The following is an 18054-nucleotide window of genomic DNA, read 5'->3' as shown; positions in this document are numbered from 1 at the left end:
CATCTTTTCTGACTATTAAATCAGGTCTTCAGTTTTAGGTAAAACTATAAACTAAGCCAAAGGTGTCTCCTTTGCATATTTACAGAAAAGAAGACAGAAAATGCAAGCCCAAAACTGCCAGAAGGGACTATAAACAAAGCATCTCCAATTCCCCATCAATCAGGAGTAACTGAGCCATGTGCTTACGCAGTTTTCGTGCAAAAACTTGGCCCTGTCCTCCTAAATACCTGTCCTGTGGTGCCAGCTTGGGCTCCAGGGTTCCTCCCGTCCTTTCCAGGTAGCAAACCTCTCGCAGTTCATCCTTGTGAACAAATCCTGCGCTAACATTTGCTAATGGCCATGCACAAGAAAAGCAGACCAAATACTTTCCTCCTCTGCCAGCTTAGCGATTACGGCTGCTCAGAGAAATGAGCTAACATCCACGTTTTATTTCCAGCAAGCTTTTGGGTCAGTATAAATCACGTACTCTGGAGGTACAGCTCTTTTTTGCTGTTCTTTTACGATGTTGCTTGGAGCCATTGGTTATTGCAGTGTCTGAAAAAGGAGCTCAGTAAGTTTGGTTATAAGCGCGTCCATCTCGCAAGGCAGCAGGAGCAGCAGGGTTGCTACCACCGGGCCAGTTGCTACTGCCTTTCTCTGTGTTAAAGCTTCCTACGGGCGACCTGTTGTCAACGAGCCGGTCGTCCATCGCGCAGTAGCTTTCTGCCTGGCGGGCAATTAACGGCGCGATCAATGAAATCTACTCAATTTAGCTGTGACCGCTGAAGGCTGATCTGCCAGCTTAACCCTCGGAGGCTGGGAGCTGCTAAGCAAGCCTCGCAGGCTTTCCCTCGACGCTCCTACGAGTGCAGGATAGCAAAATCTGCAAGGTGTCTCCGAAGCCGGTGTTAATCCTGACTGTTTAGGAAAACTGGTCTTCGAATCCATCTTATTTACCGAAGGGACTCGGGAGCCGCTTGTGCCGGGGGGCAGGGTCTGAGCGCGCGGCGGTGCCGTCCGCAGGCGCCTCTGTCGCCCGGTGCGCAGCGAGTCCGTAGGCGCACGCCCAGCGGAGGCGTTGCTTCTTTATGTCAGCGTTGCGCGAGCCCGGGTGCTCGGCGGCTTTCCACAAATCGAGCGCTCCGAAGTCGGCTCCTTTGTTATATTTATGCAGTAAATTAGTACACATCCCACCTGTCTAATACATATTCAATCTAATCTACATAGGTCGCATAATGGCATTAGGTCACTCCACTCCGGATCCTTCTGCACGTCTTCCTCTCTTCGGGGGTCCTCGGTGGTCTCTGGTCTTTACGGATGAAGCCCCCTAACCCTTTTTATCCATATATGGTCGCGTGTCACCTAAGGACAACTCGAGGCTCTCTTCTCTTGCCAAATCCCCTTTTATTTTCCTCCAAAAGGAGCTTTTGTCCTCAATTAGGTGCATAACGCCGACGGCCAAGATATCCTGTCTTTAAGCTTAGACTCAGTATTAAAACATCAAATGCTACACAAGCAATGCTTGATCAAAAAGGAGTTTAGCTTCACGTTAATTGAACACGGGCGGTATCTCCCCTTTCCAAGGGGGGGTGGGTCCCTGACAGAGGAAGGGTGCTGCACCGCCCACGCTCAGGGCAGGGGGCAGGCAGGGGCTGTCGCCTTTGTACGGCACCTGCGGCAGGAGAGCCCCGATCCTGGCCACGACCTGCGGCAGTGTCATAAGCAGCAAAACAATAGGATACATCTGGGTTTTTTTAATTAGTGTGGTTGTATAAAAGGGAAATTTCACAACTGGGTGGAATATTTGCTCACTGAAATGTAGGCGATAACTGATGGGCTGGAAGGGGAGGGTGGCCTGATCCACCCACCCCTGCTCGTGGGAGGCTCAGTACTTGCCATCCGGCCCCTTTTTCCTGGGCCCTGAAGTGTTTTGGCATTGCCCTTATCGCTCCGCCAGGGAGAATGATTCCAGCAAGAACTGCACGTGTCTGAGCTGCAGCGTAATTTTGGTCCCGAGTTCCTGGATCAGCAAGAGCTAAAGCCCCTCTGGTTTCTAACTGTGCTTGCTCAGTGTTTTGTATGTAAAACAGGTCGTCCCTGAGGGACAATACTTAGCTGCTTTTCCAGGTGCCCCTATACACGATTTCCCCTATCAGCTGAGCTGGAGCAGACCATTTGCTATCTCCAGGACCAGCATTAAACACATCAGCATGAGCTGCCAATAAATAATGCAAAAGATTCCCCTAGTCAGGCCTCTTTCTTCTATTAGTAAGGGGAAAAAATACCAGGCTTCAGGTAGCATGGGCGCCGGTGAAAGTTTTACCTCCCTCTGGGTTTTTATGCAGATCCCAGATGTTGTGGGTGAGATTTGCCCAGGTCTCAACCTTCTCCCTTTTTGTGTCCTTTTGCACCCCCATCAGAGTCACCTTTCCTTGGGAAAACCGCATCCTCCAAGCATCCCCCTTCTCTCCTACTGGTTTCTCCTCCATTTAACCAGTTGCAGCTGAAGCACTCTCGCAGGAGTGTTTTCCTCACGATAATGGGGTATTCACGTAGGTCGTGTTATGGCTCGCAGCTTTCGAAAGCACTCCCCAGCTGTTGAGTTACGTTTTTAGGTGGGAAACGCCTGGTTTTGCGTGTGGCCTGACTCATGAGTTTGGAAGGAGAGCTCTGGGGCGTGCGTAGGGCTGGCGGCTCTCCCCTGGACCTTTCTGCCCAGGAAAACGGCAGCCCAGCGTTCCCAGATGTTGGGTGTCGGTATTTCTGTTGAGTTTTGGCGTAGCATCCCCCGGGCAGCCCGGCGCACTCCTGCCTTCCAGGGCCCGGCTGCGTGCGGCCCCAGGCCGTGACCCCCGGACCGTGACCGCGGAAGCCCTCCTCACGCCCCCCAGGCGCTGCGCTTCCCAACAGGCGCGCGGGACGACGACGGTAGTCGGCCAACCTGCTGCCCTCTGGGTTTTCAACTAGGTCAGCTTTTCCTTGTTTGAAAAACACGTTTTTTCACATTGAAAACCCACCGTCTTCTGCAGCAGTTGTGATTATTTTTCATTCCCCCATTCACCATAAAAAGCCATTTCCTATGACCCTGCTTCTTTACAACCCAGAGGCTGCAAAACAGAGATGTAAGAGAAAAAAACCAGCCCGTACCCACCGCCCCCTCCGGTTTAATTGCTATTTCAGTTCTCCCCCGCAGTGCTGTGCGGGGAGGAGCACGTGGAGAATCCTCCATCCACTGCAGCCCTGCAAACATATTTCTTTCTTGATGCATGGAAGGGAATGAAAATAAATATAATTCAAGTTGGGTTTTGCTAAGGCAGAGAGGAGGCTGCAATCAGAGAAACCCCAGTCCTTTAGCAAGTGCAGACAAAACGGTCTGCCCGCCTCGCCCAGACAGCCTCCTGCGGACCCGGAGTGCAGGTTTTCCTCTGAATAAAGAATAGGAAAGGTGAGGGAGAGAAAAAAGATGATTTGTCCTAAAGGCGGGTGTGATGGGTGTAAGTAAAATGGGTGAGAATGTGAGAGCAAAGGATGCATTGGGCTGTACGCATCAGGGAGGGGGGTCCTCAAACCCCCCCCAGGGCTTGGTCCTGGTGGGGAAGGGATTGCAGCCGCGTGGATTTGGAGGAGCTTTTCTGCTACAAGCAGAGCATGGGTTGCAGTGGGGCGAAATAAGTGGGCAGCCTCGCAGCCAGCCCTGCGCTAAGATTTTCCCTTGCCTCTTCGGCCCACCGAAGAGGCTACTGCGCTGGGCTCCGAGCGGCGCGTGTGGCTGTCATCGGTGCAGGGAGATGGTGTTTGCTCCTCGCTTTGCCTTCCTCCCAGGTGAGCTGTCCTTGACCGCGCACGCGTACATACACCGTAGGACCCAAACCTGCTGTATTTCTTAATTTTTTGGCTAGCTTTGTGCGATGAGCAGCAGTCATGATGTGCTGCCTGGGTGTGCGTGAACCCATGTCTTGAAAGCGTGTGATCGCTGGTCTGGGGTGCTGCGAGGGAGGGGGGCGATCCCCACCGAGCCTTTAACTCCACTTTGTCATCGTAGAGGACCTCTGTTCCCCCAGCGCGTGGGAAGGAAAGGCCGAGTCCCCAAAGCCCGGCAGGTTCTGGTGTTGCAGGGTCATCAGCTCTTTTGCTTACAGCTGTTGAGCATTTGGGAATATTTCTTGGAGATGGGGCCCGCTTGTACGAAGCGGCGAGACTCACGTGGCTGGAAGCTGTTGGAGGACTGTGACGGGTCCGGTTTCCTGTTTGTCCTTCAGAATTTAATGCTAAAAACATTTAATAGAGGTGGCAAGATCAGCTCTTGGTGCACATAATCTGCTGGTGGAACACGGTCCCCAGGCAGATAAGAACTCAGCGGCCCCTGGAGCGAAGGCAGAGTGGGATCAATCACTGCGCGATGTTTCCAGGACGACATCTGCGTACCAAAGAGGTCAGGACGAGATCAAATCCGTTGCTCGCCTCGTTGCATTACGCTGGAGAGGTTGGGTGAGTTGTTTTTCCCCCTTCCTCATAAGCACCAATACATGAATACTGCTAATACGGTCAATGGGGTTTCCTTGGCGGTAGCACCTACCGGCGACGCGCTCCCCGTTACCGGACCGCGGCAGCCCTTGCGTTTCTGGGGGCACGAGCGGCCCCTGCGCGGGCCTGGGGGCTGCCTCTCGCCGGCCGCTGAGCCGCGGCGCCCCGACGCGGCCGTGCCCGGTCGCGGTGTAGTGACCCGCGCGCGCGGTTTCGCTGCCCGGGGCAGCCCCTCTCCCCGCCTCAGCCGCCGCCGCGGTGTCCCCTTGGGTCGCTTTTGGCCTCTCCACGGCAGTTGTGGGTAGGTGTTTGCAGTCTTCTGCTCCCCTCCGAGGCCTGGGGAGCCGCAAGCGATGCTTTTGGCCGACGTGGTTTTGAGCTTCTTGATGTTCTCAACAGTGCTTTCGGTGGCTTCCTGGCTCTCCAGCCCAGACCCTGCTTGGGGTGACCATCACCAGCCCTCTTTCCTGCTCCCAACCCCCCGCCCCGGAACATAACCCCCGATTTAAATGAATAATCACCTTGAAAAGCCTTGTGGGGGCTTGTGCACACTCTTCTGAGATAACCCAGCTGGAACGAGCCCGCCGGAGCATGTGGCATCAGCCCTTCCGTGCCTCTCGTTCCTCGCCTACTGTTTTGATCCCCCTCGGTGTGGGCTCTTCAATCTGCGCAGAGTGATTTCCAATTACATTTTTGCTGCCGAAGGCATAAATCTTCTCCCACAGGCTAGTTTCTTTCATGCACAGGCAGAGCTGTGTGGTGCTGGCGGAGGTAACTAACCAAACCGGCTTGGAGCTTTTATGGTGGACGTTTCCTCCCCCCTTTGACAACAAACGGCCTCAATCAACTTTAATATTCTAACAACAGTGATTTTCAAGACTCAAATCCTTCTTCTAGGGCCATTTAAAGCTTCTGGCCAGAGCAAGCAGCCCAGCGTAGCACGGGGAGCATTGATTACGTATGGAGTGAGCTCCAAGCTTGTTCCGATGCTGATGGGCTGGGAAGGGAAGCAATCTCATGCTGCTTTCTTAAAAACACCACCACTCTCTACTGAGCCCGCAGGACCATCGTCATCCTGAAGTGCAATAACAGGCTAATTGATCTAATCCATGCTGTGAGGAAGAGACTGATTAGCTAAAGCCCCCTTGTTTTTATAACTAAGTAAAGGTCTCTACCAGAGCTGTTTTTTTTTTTTTCCTATGAAGTCAGTAATTTGGTGCCAGCTTCAGCAGGCACAAACATATCGACAAAAGGCCCTTTCTAGTTATTTCCTTTTCTCAGAAGGGCTAAATCCTTGCTGGACACAGAGATACCAGCACGACCTGTCTGTTCCCGTGGAGCAGAGCTGGCTCAAGCGGTGCAACGCCTGCGCGGGGCCAAGGGCTGAGGGGCGCGGGGTTTCCCTCCGGAGGCTCGTCCCTCGCAGCGCAGCCCTGGATGATCACGCCAGGGACCCAGCGCAGCGTTTCGCGGCAGAGCCGGGCGGCTGGGACGAGGTGCTGCCGATTGGCAGCAAATCTGTGGCAGCGTGGGGCAGAGAGCCCTGCGTTCAGCCCGCTCGGCCCAGAGCTGAGCCGCTGGGCTGCTGGTAGCCCCTTGCAGAAAGAGCCTGGTAGACGCAAAATATCTCCTGGTTGATTAATGTGTTTCACCGCAGGTGGGAGCTCGGCTGGAGCAGCCTCCTGGGTGGTTTGTGTCGGTGAGGGAATCGAGCGTGCAAATCATCAATAAATGATGCAGCTCTCTAAATGCAAAGTGCCTCTGGTTTATAAATTTGTACGGTCAAACTGGGAGGTCCAGACAGATGCTGAGGTCCAGGACGGCTGGCTCCTGTGCAAATACTTAGCAGAAAATAAAAACCTTGCAGCCAGGAGCTTGCGATTTAAACGGAGGGGCCTGAGCTGTGCATAGGAAGGAGGGGAGCCCGGTGCCGAGTAGTGAGGTACTGAGCAAACCAGTGTCTGACCTCTTCTAGAAGAAATTGCTGAAGTATCTTTTTTTTTTTCAAGGAGGAATGTTGTTCTTGATGAAATCCCCATAGGTTGAGTTAACGAACCTCCATGAGGGATGTACTACTGGCACACCCGGGCCACGTGTGCATGTGGCAGGTGAAGTAGCGATGGTGGATTTGCTGCCCGTGTCTCATCGCCTGCCCTGGGTGTAGGCACAGGCTCTACGTGCTGCCTGTCACCCTTTGCATACGGCCAAAACATACGTGCCATAGGCTCCGTCCTGCAGCCTGCCCCAGGCAAGGAGACCCCTGCACGTGGCTCCTGGGGAGGGGGAGAAGTGCAACCACCCCCCTGATGGTGAGGGATGCAGCTGAGACCCGGCCAACCTGGTGTAGCACGTCTTGCTTAATTTATGCCTCTGCTAAAGGTACCCCATTAAAGCGGTACTAATGGTAGCAGCAGTCCCCGAGCGCTGCAGGGAAGGGCTCCCGTGGGTTAGGACAAACCAGCTCTCACCAGCACGCTGGCTGCCGTGTCCTGCGCGAGCCCCTGCCGTGGTTCGGGTGCTGGAACAAACATCACGCAAACAGTCCTTGCTGCAAACAAAAAGCCATTGCCTTCAGGGCACCGAGGCCGTGACGCTGGCGATGAGCGCCCTGGGGAGCCGGTCTCAGTAGTCCTCTCTCCCGTGGTAGTTTTGCACATTGGTGACATTTAAAATTTAACAGATGCTTTTATGATGCGTCTGTGTCCACCTTGTGCCCACCCTGCAGAATCCAGCCCATAAACTGGGCTATTTATTTCTCCAGCCAGCGACCCTTTAAAAAAGCCACCCTGGAGAAGCCAGGCCTGCAGCGCCTAGCACTGCTTTCTCCTCTGCTCCTGTTTCGCTGGGGGCTCTGGGTTGCCAGCTGGGCGTTCAGCCGGTACAGAGGAAAAATTCAATGCTGGGTCTTTATTAAACATGGTCATTTATTTTGATTACAGATATCTCCTTTATTTCAAACAGAACAGTTTATTCACTGCAAAGTTTTTTCATGCCTGTTGGAAAGAGTTAGCATTTAAAAAAAGGAAAAAAGGCTTGGATACATGCAAATCATACTGAATGTTGCCAAATGGATTAAAACGAGTAGCAGAGTTTCTTCTAAGTCATCTACTTGCGTATGGGGGAGAAACAACCACCAACAGCGTGAAGCCCCTCTGGAAAAAGCTTCCTGGTGCCGTGATGTTAAAAGAACAGAGCCAAAGGCACGACCAAAGTCTGACTGTGTTTGCACCCAGAAGCCGCAAAGCCAGCGAGTCGCCGCCGTGAGCCAGGGAAGCGATGCTGTCAAGCTGGTCGGGGAAGGGCTTTGAACAGACAGAAAGGGGCTCCGGCCTGGCAAAGGGAGTCACGTCTGCTCCTTTGGACCCAAGGGAGGGGAAGCCTCCCACACTTTCCTGCCCTCCCCCGGGTTTGGGATCAAATGAAATTCTGGTTCAAAAGCCAAGGTGCATGTTCCAGCGCTGCTGCTCTGGGGTGATCCAGTTTCCGTCAAAAATAAAATCAAAACCAAACCCACGTTTTAGAAACAAAGCACTTCTGGTCCGGGGGGGCAATGGCCACAGCCAGGTGACCCAACAGCCTCTCTGAGGCTTTAACGCTCCAGCTGGCTGAGTCCGCCCAGCCCTCAGTGGCAGCGATACAGGGAGGAGTCCCAGGATTATTTTTTTCTTTTATAAACCTTCATTATTGTGGTCTCTTTTGTCAGCAACAGCAATCGACCTGAGCTGAGCCCCGGCTCCAGATTTTGCAGATTACTCCCCAAAATGGACCAAACACGCACTCCCAGCATCGCTGGTGCGAGCTCCAGGTACCACATGAAAAGCTCTGGAGTTATTACAGCAGCACGGCTGGTGGGAAACTGGATTTTACATCTGAATAAATACTAGGCAGGCACAAGTGCCAGCCCGACTTCGGTAAGGCTGGAGGGCAGGGTGGTGTCCAGGCATGCTGCAGGCTGGGGTTCAGCTCCGCACCGGGAAAGCAAAGCTCTCCCTTCGGGCTGGCTCGTGCTGTTACGAGAAACACCCCGGTTATTGTGTGATCAGACTTCTGTTGCATCTCAGCGGCTGTGCTATTCATCAGCAGCTCCTGAAGTCAGGACTGGAAAGGATTTAAGGTTTGTCTCGGCGGCAGGCCTCGCTGGGGTGACTGCTCTCTGCCCATCGCGTGTGGGAGAGCAGCTAGGGTCCGGCTGGATCCAGCGCTAAGGACAGGGAGCCCTTCCCTGCAAAGGCTGGCCACCTTTCTTCTCCCCTTTTGTGCTTTTCTAAGGGCCTCGTACTACACCACCTTGGAGATGCATTTTTGAGAGGCTAAAAAAGCATAGCACATCACTAATGTTTAAAAATACCTGGCCAGCTTTTGTAAAAATACAAATATTCAACACGATCACCTTTATGTGTTCTTTGAAAAGAAAAAAGTTGACATTCATCGTACGGGAGGAAGGCATCAGTCCGGACTCCTGAAGCATCCCACTGTGTGAATCGAGCCTCCGCCAGGCCCTCCAACGCTGAGGCCCTGGTTTCAAGTCATCCGTGCTCAGCGCGCCCACCCAAGAGCCACGGAGCCGGACATCATGTCTGCGGTGCCGCGGCACCTTGCTCTGGGCTGGGGCGCTCCCCAGCCTCGACTGTTCTGTCCGTCTGCTGCAAGCCTATGCTGTCAGTCTTGCCTGGTCCGGCTTGCAGGTCCTCCTGGCTCGCGGCCAGGCCGTCTTGGCTCTCCAAATCGCTCACCTGGCCCTCGCCGAACTCCAGAATGGTTGGCAAGTTGCCTTGCTTTGGGCATCGTCTCTTTAGGCTGACCAAGAAGGGTTGTGGCAAGGAGAAGATGTCCACGTTGTTGCCAAGGTCGATCCAGGTGACGCTGGGGAACTTCTTGGGGTCCTTCAGGGTTTCGGTGAGGTCCCGTAGGATGGCTTTGGTGAGCCGGTTGCCGTTGAGGGAGAGGGTGGTGAGGTGGGGCAGCACGCAGAGCACGGGCAGCAGCTGCAGCAGCATGTCGTCCGTCAGCTCCGTGAAGCACAGCTCCACTGTGTCGATGTGCTCCGAGCTGTGCTGGAGGTAGGACGTGATGCGGTCCAAGTCCTTCAGTGTCAGCGGGATGCCCGACAAGTCCACTGTGTTGTCCTGAGGCTTCCCCATCAGGACAGCTTTCAAGCTGCAGGGAAAGAAAAGGAGAGGGACGTTAATGTGGGATCACGCTTGGTGGCCTCATTTTGGGCTCCCTGGCCACTCTCAGCGGGGGCAAGACCATCAGATTTTTAGGTAGGCTATTCAAATGGGGCTAAGCACCTCATCTGGAGAGGCCACGAGTGTGTCCGTGCAGCTGGGGGGCAGAGAGATGTTTCAACCCTGTTTGTTGATAGAAGAGGACCAGAAACACGGAGACCATATTCAAAACCCATTAATTCAGAAAGACTGCAGAGTTCTTGCCTACAGGCACTGCAAAACCTTGGAATAAAGAGGCTAGCTGCTGCTTTTAAAGGTGCAGAAAAGGATGAGGAAGCCCTTGCTTAGATGGCCAGGAATTGCTGGTGTAACACTTCTCACGCTGCGGCCTGTGAAGATCTGTGAGCAGGAAGCCACGTTTGTCCTCTTGGGTGTGTGGGTGGGAAACTGAGACCCCCCAAGTCAGAATGGGGTCTTACACATGCCCAAGACAGCAAATGTACGATAGACACCTCCAGGGTTGGGTGATTTGAGCTACTATTTCCAGGGTGTTTGACCTAGTATGTCCCTTCCGTCTAGGTGCCAAGTTGCTGAGCACCACGGAGAAATCCTTAGCTAAATAAATAAATCCTCACAATGGCCCTACAGACCCATTAGCATGAGCTAGACTGGCATTTCACAGATCAATATCTCTTCTAAAGCAAATCAAAGAACAGATCTACAATGAGGACCTGTCAGCAGAGTAGTGCTGCTGAGGACTTTTTGCTAATGAATTATTCTGAGTGAATTAGGAGGTGGAAGGAGCCTCATGCATGCTAATTGCTCATGTCAGCTCGGCGAGCTCACGTCTCGCCTGCTGCGGCGGCACACGTGGTAGCCTCACGCCAAACCAGCCAGCTGCAGAAATGCCTTCGCCTTTCCGTACAGCCCGAGCCGGGGACTGCCCAGCACCTGCTGGTTTTTCTAGCTGAAAATGCAAACCAGTACTAGCAATGCTCTCCGCCTCCACTGCACCGGCGCTCAAGTGTGTCTGCGCCAGTGCCAAGGCACCTTGGTCGACATTTGCCTTGCACGGCACGCTGTTTTACGGCTCGCCCCACGGCGTGCGCCGCAAGCGGTGTGCGGTCTGTGATCTGGGGGTGGATGCAGGCAGCTGGCAAGCCCTGGGCTTTCCCCTGAGGAGTTACAGAAGTAACACAGCTAAACAGCTGTAAATGTTGCTGAGCTTTAATTTGTAAATAAGACACACACAGAGACAAGCTTGCAAGGCGGTGTGACCGCCCCGCTAGACTTTGGGGGAATAACGGAATAGCGGCAAGGTGGAAGGAAATGAGGGTTATTTGCAAGTACCAAAGCATTTTACTGTTGACTGATCATGCCCGTGGTCACCACTGGGGTACGAGTTTGCCACGGCCGCTTGATGTACTGGAGACCTGCAAGCCAAGGAGGAGTGGAATTCCTGTGGTTCCTATGGAAATAAACACCCCCAAAAATGCATGGGCGTGTGCACTTTCAAAAATCACCATCGCCAGAATAGCTTTCCTAACTAATCACAGGAAAGCTGAAGTTGCTGCAACCTACAGGGAAAGCGTTTGCGCCAAGCCAGCGTGTGGCGAGGTGCCAGGACCGGGCCAGGGAGCGCAGCCCCCCGGCTCAGCCCAGCGGCAGCCGGGGCCGTGCCGCGGGGGGTGGCACGTGCCGTGCGTGTGCGCGGCCGGGAGCGAAGCGCTCGGTTTGCCTGACCGGCTGTAGGCGTCAGGAGGGCAGTAAGGGCTGGGGGCACGGGGGCTGCACAAGGAATCGTGCCTGTACGGGTGACGGTCTGCCAGGCAGGTCTGCTCTGCCAAGGGCACGGCGCTAGTAGCAGTGCCTTGTTGTCTCGCTGTTGCAGCCCCGTGGCGTATTAGCTGCCCACCTTTGAGTCAACGGGCAGTGATGTCCAAATGACCACCTTGTTTGGTGGGGCGATGCAGCTGATGCACGCAGAGAGGCCGCTAGCTTAACAGGACTTAGGTCTGTTTTAGCAGCAAGTACCGACGAAGCCGTGGCGGGGCCGCCCTGACGTCCTGCGTGTGCGCTGGTTGGGAAAGCACCTGCACCTGCACGTGGGGTTATGCTGTCGGACAGCTAATGTGATGCTGCGGCGGACTCGGGGCCAAGATGCTGCTCGGCTCGCTCCTCTGGGCGTGCTTTAGCCAAGGCGCCCATGAGCGCTGGCTGCCCAGAGGCTGTTATTTCAGCCAAGGGGAAAAATGAAAGTGTTACGCCAAAGGTCCGTGGCCATAGGTTGTGTTCCGGTTAAGCGTCTCCAAACCCAGAGCTGCTCTTCTGCTCTCTTGACTGTCACAAAAGCCACGTACCGAGCGCCCGTGGCCACAGGTTGGCTGTGGAGAGCTGGCTATGGCCCAGGTGAGCGCTGGCAAACTCCTGGGTGCTGTTTTTAGACCAGAACCATCACACAAATCCCAAACAGGTTGTGATGGGGAGGCTGGGAAGGGGGAAAGAGCTCTTTTAGAGTTCCCTTGGTGATGCTGGATTATGCTCCACGGTCTGTTTAGCAGTACTTTGTTCTTACTCCTCCTTTGAAGAGCTGATTAGAAGGAAGAAATGGATGCAGATAAGCACTGGGATTAAAGTCAACTTCCATCTAGAGGCTTGGCTAAACACTAGGCAAACAAGCTCTCTTCCCAGTTGCAATCTGCACGTAAGCCGTGGCTTCCTGATCCTGCACCGTGGCAGAAAGGGCGGTGATTTGGCATCGCCGCCTCAGCTAGAGCAGGTACCGGCGCTGGAGCTGGACGCGGCAGCTCTGCAAAAGGCCTCGGTCATCAGCCGGCGCTCGGATCGCGGCCGTTTCACGGCAACACCCCACAGCAAAGAACCCAACTTGGTTTTGTTAGCTGAGGCTCCCCGAGCCCTTTACAGGCTCCCTCCTGCTCTAACAGAAAGGCGCCTGCCCGTTGTTCTGCGAGCAAAATGACTGAATTTCCCCCGAACTAGGCTACGCGACGTTAAGGTCTCCTTAAGGCAATCGATTCCCCGCCAATCTTCATGCCCAGAAGCCACTCAGCTGCTCTGTGTGTGTTAGTCAAGGATTTTGTGTCTGACGAGAGGAGCTTGCCCTGCCTGCGGTCGCTGCTGCGGGGGCACATTGCCGAGGGCTGGAGCGAGGGGACACACCAGGAGGGGCCCCGCAGGATCGAGGAAGAGCGCGAGCCTTCCCCCAAACCGCTCGAATGGCACTCCCCAAACGGCAGCCGCAGGAACTAACGTCTTGTCCGTACGAACGCGGGTTTGTGCAGCAGCTGGCCAGTTTCTTTACCACCATTAAGACGAGTGATTGATGTCTTAACCTTCTCATTCTAAGTACCCAGGAGACCTGGGGGTAATTTTGATCCACCATCCTGCCTGCAGCCCTGGCATAAAGAAAGCGTTGGGCTACGGCGTCGGGCCAGCGAGCCAGGGCAGCTCAGCCAGCGTTACCTGCTGTGACCACGCTTGTGCCACAGGCTGGGGCAGGCCCTGGGCTGTGGGAGCTCTTCACTGCACAGCCAACCCAGCCGGCCTCGACAGGAAGCCATGGGAGATGGGGAGAACGACAAACATCTGGGATATCTTGCAGAAAGAGCACCTGTTTCTTAGTTTGACATGTAGCCCTACCCACGAGGCCGTGCCAGGTCGTGAGAAACACCTTGTCCATTGGTGGGGGGAGAAAACGCTCCATCCTGGGGTCTCAGGAATAGAAATCAGGAGAAAAGGGACGTATCCAGCACGGTCAGGTCGGACTCCGAGGAGCTGGGTGACCGCAGGAGGGACAAGATCTACAGGAGCAAACCCAAAACACCTGGCGGCAGAGGGAACGCCAGTTCCTCTGCACACTGCATCGGGGCAGAGAAACCAGAGCGTGGCAGCATGCTGGGATTTTATGGATGTATTACTGATTTATATGTGGTTTCGCTTCTCCAGCGCAGATGAACTCCAGGAGAGTCGTTCCTCTGGCTTTGCGGGAACAGCTTTAGCCGATACAAACCGCAGCCCTCGCACAGAGCCCCTGCGGGGTCCCACGTGGCCGAGTGGGATTTTTGGGTTAAAACACAGCATTCCTGCATGGGCACAGGCAATCCAGTGGGAACCATAGGCACAGCTGGGTGCGCCTATCTATGCACTTGCTTCTGGCATCCTAGCAAGAGAGCTGTGAGCTGAAGAAACCACACCAGCCTGCTGGATGAGCCGCCGCTTTTACTGTGTGCTAAGTGGGCTGGGGCTTTACCAGTAAACAGACGCCCCAGCCTATAATCACCCACAGCAGGCTCTGGACCTGTGATTTAGGCCCATTCAAAAGCACACAAATCTGATTAGAAGCCCTTTTTTTTAAAAAAACAAATCTTGGATCATTAAGCATGTGCCTGTGACTTATTACCCACATCAGCCAACGGCTGGGTTGGGGTGGGAAGAGAAGCTAATGAGAGCGGCTGCTACCACTTATTATTTTCTGCATGTTTCAGTTGCTGGTTTGCCCTGGGAAAGATTATTCATGCAGGCTGCTGAGCATAAAGGCTGGCCAGACAATTTCTATAATTTTAAATCTTTTTTTAAATTTTGGTGCCTTGGTGCAATCAGCCCTTTCCCATCTAGGCTCCGCTCAGCCACGAGGCGCGGCGGAGCTGGGATGCATCTGCTACACCCCTCTACATCACCGTAAAGCTAAATGTGTTGCAAAGCGGAGCAGGGCGTGATGGCTAATGGTTATTGAATTTACGCCACTCTGTGAGCTGGGCTGTGCAAGGGGGCTGGAGGAAGGGGCAGAGCTTGGGCTTACTCCCTCATCCCCTTCCCCGGCCATCAGCGGCAAGCCTGGCTTTGCAAGAGGGCAAAGGCTCGCTGCGGTAGCCCAGGCTGCTCAGGCTAAGCCAGGGCAGTCACTGACTTGGTCTTTGTTTTTCATGCAGGTGCAGCTGTAGGCAAGCAGCCACCCAGCCCACACCAGCCAGAGACGTCAATCCCCTTTGCCTTAGGCGAGACCCTGAGCTGCTCTGCCACGGGAATGTGTTTCAAATCAAAACTGCCAGGCTGAGTCCAAGCTTCATTCATCCAAAGAGTTGGGGCCTCCCTTTAACAGTGTTAGGTTAGTCCTAAAGCTTATTTAACATGAGAAATTAGCTCAAAATTTCTAAGAGCAAACAGCTCTGGAAGCTCTGGTAGCAATAACTTACCTCGGCGGTGGGTCAGTCCTTGAGCACACCTCGGTAGCAGGAGAACAAGAGGGATTTTTAAAAAAAAAAAAAGGGTACCAAACTACTGATGTTTTGCCAAGCTCCGGAGGGTACGGCAGTAACGTCCTGGTGCTCGGCACATCTGGAGTCTCACTACCCGCTCCTGGGCCGTGGGGACCCGTTTCACTGCCGCGGTGGCCCTTCTCTTAGCCACAGTTGGTGGTTTGCTGGGTGAGCTGGAACCTCACGCACCCCCCGCTGCGGTAATTTAGCAAGAGCTGTACTTATCCCTTTACAAGGCCTCATTTAACCTGTATGTGGGCAGGCAGACAGCTGCTAACGATGTGACACGGTTCGCAACTGGTGATTTTTTGGCAACGCTGGGAAAGAAAACAACGAAATAGTATATTTATTATATATTAAAAAAAAGGATGTTCATATGTTGGCAGCTACTTCTCTCTCACAGGTACCACCGCATCATTCTCTGGAAGCAGCTCTGGTGAGCGAGGTGTAGCGAGGCTGGGGCCAGGGCGATGCCTCCGTAACCAGCTCTTCCCATCCAAAAAAGCCCTAAAATTACACTTGCCTTGCAGTCTTTGAGCACCAAAGCTGGTTATAGCGGGATCTCGCTGTCAAATAAAGCACGTAGCATCCCTGTGAATAAGTGCTAACCATTTAAAAGCACGACTAACCTAAGCATTCAGGGCTTGAACCTTGTTTTATCCAGCGCGGAAATCCCCTGCATGGAGCGATGCTGCCCGCCTGCCTTCATATACCTTCTTGTGGGACGTCTGGTGTGGCTTTCATTAAGCAAAACCAAGAAGGTAACAAAGGGGGAAGGGGGATAACTTAAGGGCTCTTTTTTTGTTGTTTTGAGCTGCTTTCAATATTGCTTCACATTTGGGTTTTTCCTTGGAGTATGCATACAATTTCTGCCAGCAAGTAACAGGGAATTGCTCGCTAGGGCTCTATCCTTTTCCCCGTGCAAGGGATTTAGCTGACGCCGACTGAAACGGATTGGTTACCTTGTACCAATAGCCTTTTCACCCTGAAGATCTGCAGTCTACACCAAGGGCAGAGGAACTCTAACTGGCTGGGTCAGAGCAGCCCCGTGCTCGTGCGGGGGAGGGCTTGCTGCTCTGCAGCAGCCTGCGCTCAACCTGTCCCCCGGGAAACAAACCAACCAACCCCAAACATGATTTAATAAAAGCAGTTCTGGGGATATTCTGAACCATCTCATGGAAAGGAGGAGGATATTATGTTAACAAACAGCTGTAAAAACTTTTATCCCTGCCATAAACTTTGCCACAGAACGGCCCCAAATCTCTGTAGGAAGTTCTTGCCATTAAAAAAAAATCCCTCGAGCTTTAGTGGAGGATCAGTTACACCCACTTGGGCTCATCCTCACATTTTATGAGGATATTCCATAGGGGAAGACACAGTTTGGTTTTTTTTTTCCCAGCTGGAAACCGTATATGGGGGTTTTGACCAATGTAACGATAGGATTGGGTGTACAACCGTGCCTGAACCCCGCCAACGCGTTGGCAGGACGCTGATTTATATACATGTATGCTGAAATGAAAGCTCTTCTGCAGGAAGTATTGCATCAGCCCAGAAAATGTTCCCATGAACAAGAATATTGATGTTTAGCTCAAAGAGCATTAAAAGAAAGGGATTTCCTCTTGATTTAAATTCATGCCATTTCTCTAAAACGCCGCAGAAATTAAAGTACAACCGGGCTATTGAGCCACTTCCTGGGCGGGCAAAGGAATAGCTCAAGAAAAATGACGACGAGGCAGCCCCATAGCGCGAAGACCTACAGTACAAAATGTATGTCTCACTGGTGAGAAAACTGTTTATGAAAAATGCCAGCCCAAAATGATTGAGCACAATGAATCACCAGGAAAAAAGGTAACGTCTTGAGACAAAAGACTTGTCCTGAAATACTAGTGGTATCAAAGTTAAGTATTAAATAGCTTTTTCGAAGTCCCTACTCCTGCTTCAAATGATGGCTGTCAAACCCTGGAATAGATGTTTTGGAAACGGCGGGAAGGAACACAAACAAATGCATGTCCTCTGTTCGGAATCAGCTGACGGAAGGGTTAAGCTCCCCCAGCCTCAAAGGGGGAACGGAGCCAGGAAAAGATAATTATTTAGCTTAAATGAGGACGATGACTGAGGTCTCTATAATAACATTACATATTATATATGTAACGTATATGCAATAATGGTGACTAAAACAAGAGATGATAAGAATAGACTGCGCCTCCTTTGTCGCGATGCATGAGCTGAGGGACACCCACTGATGCTGGAAGACTAAACTCCCAGTGGATAAAAGGAAGGCGTGTGTACACAGGGCTCAAGTTAACCTCCAACTTCAGCCGCGGGATGTCTCAGATCAAGGGCTTTGTGGGAGGTCCAGAGCAGCCACGGCACTGCTGTGGCTGAGAACAGCCTAACAAAAAAATGTTAGGATTTTGGGGGGTAAAAAAAACCCCAACCAAACAAAAAAAGGCTAGTTCTATGTCCTGAAGTGTAATTGTAGAAATTGTACAATTTCCCAACATGAGGCCCTTTTGCTTCATCACCAGGAGCCTGGACAAGGGCGGATGGGTTGGTCCTAAGTTAGCAGCCTGCTGCTGACCAGCAGTGGCCGTGAGACCCTGAAATGGTGGGCCAAAGGCTAGGCCAGGGGGGTGGTGATATAAAAATGTACACGCATGTGCCTGTGTATGTGTGTTTTGCAGTTGCTCCTTATTTAAACTAGGGAGGGGTGTTGCAGTCGGACAGCAAAAATGCTTGTACTTAGGCCAGCCGCAAGGAAAGGGCTGGATTTCCCAAGTTAAGTTAAAAAAACCCCTCCTTTTACCAGCTTTGTAATGCTGCCTGGTCGAACGCTTTCCTTTTTTCTTTTGCTTTGATTTTATTTTAAAAAAACAAAACCCAGCACTCATCACAACACACAAGATGAAATCCGAAATCCAAAAATAATGTAGGCAGAGCCCAGATCAGAACTGGATTTGCCAAATCCTCCAAAATTCGGAGGCACGCGCTCGTGCCCACCTTTTACGTCAAGCTTAAGCTCTGCTCGCGAGCACTTCAGCGCGTGCGTGTGCGCTGGTGTGATTAGGCATTAGCTGGCTTAGCGCCTTGTTTACGGCCACAGAAAG

General features: G+C 52.9%; 1 protein-coding gene and 1 long non-coding RNA gene across 2 annotated transcripts in view; one reads left to right on the top strand and one right to left on the bottom strand.

Annotated features, from left to right (window-relative positions):
- Nucleotides 1–18054, top strand: part of LOC135316072 (uncharacterized) — a 29256-nt gene that overhangs the window by 9717 nt on the left and 1485 nt on the right. The window contains exon 2 of the long non-coding RNA XR_010375519.1: nucleotides 14621–14796. This is a non-coding gene — a long non-coding RNA (uncharacterized LOC135316072). The remainder of the gene's footprint in view (nucleotides 1–14620; nucleotides 14797–18054) is intronic.
- Nucleotides 7408–18054, bottom strand: part of LRRC75A (leucine rich repeat containing 75A) — a 91398-nt gene continuing 80751 nt past the window's right edge. Inside the window, exon 4 of the mRNA XM_064467771.1 lies at nucleotides 7408–9660. Within this exon, the coding sequence (XP_064323841.1) occupies nucleotides 9075–9660 (586 nt within the window). The 3' untranslated portion in view covers nucleotides 7408–9074. The remainder of the gene's footprint in view (nucleotides 9661–18054) is intronic.

The sequence above is a fragment of the Phalacrocorax carbo genome, chromosome 17, assembly GCF_963921805.1.
Source record: "Phalacrocorax carbo chromosome 17, bPhaCar2.1, whole genome shotgun sequence".
Lineage (NCBI taxonomy): Eukaryota > Metazoa > Chordata > Aves > Suliformes > Phalacrocoracidae > Phalacrocorax > Phalacrocorax carbo.
The sequence above is the reverse complement of the archived record's forward strand: the minus strand, read 5'-3'. Positions and strand labels throughout refer to the sequence as shown.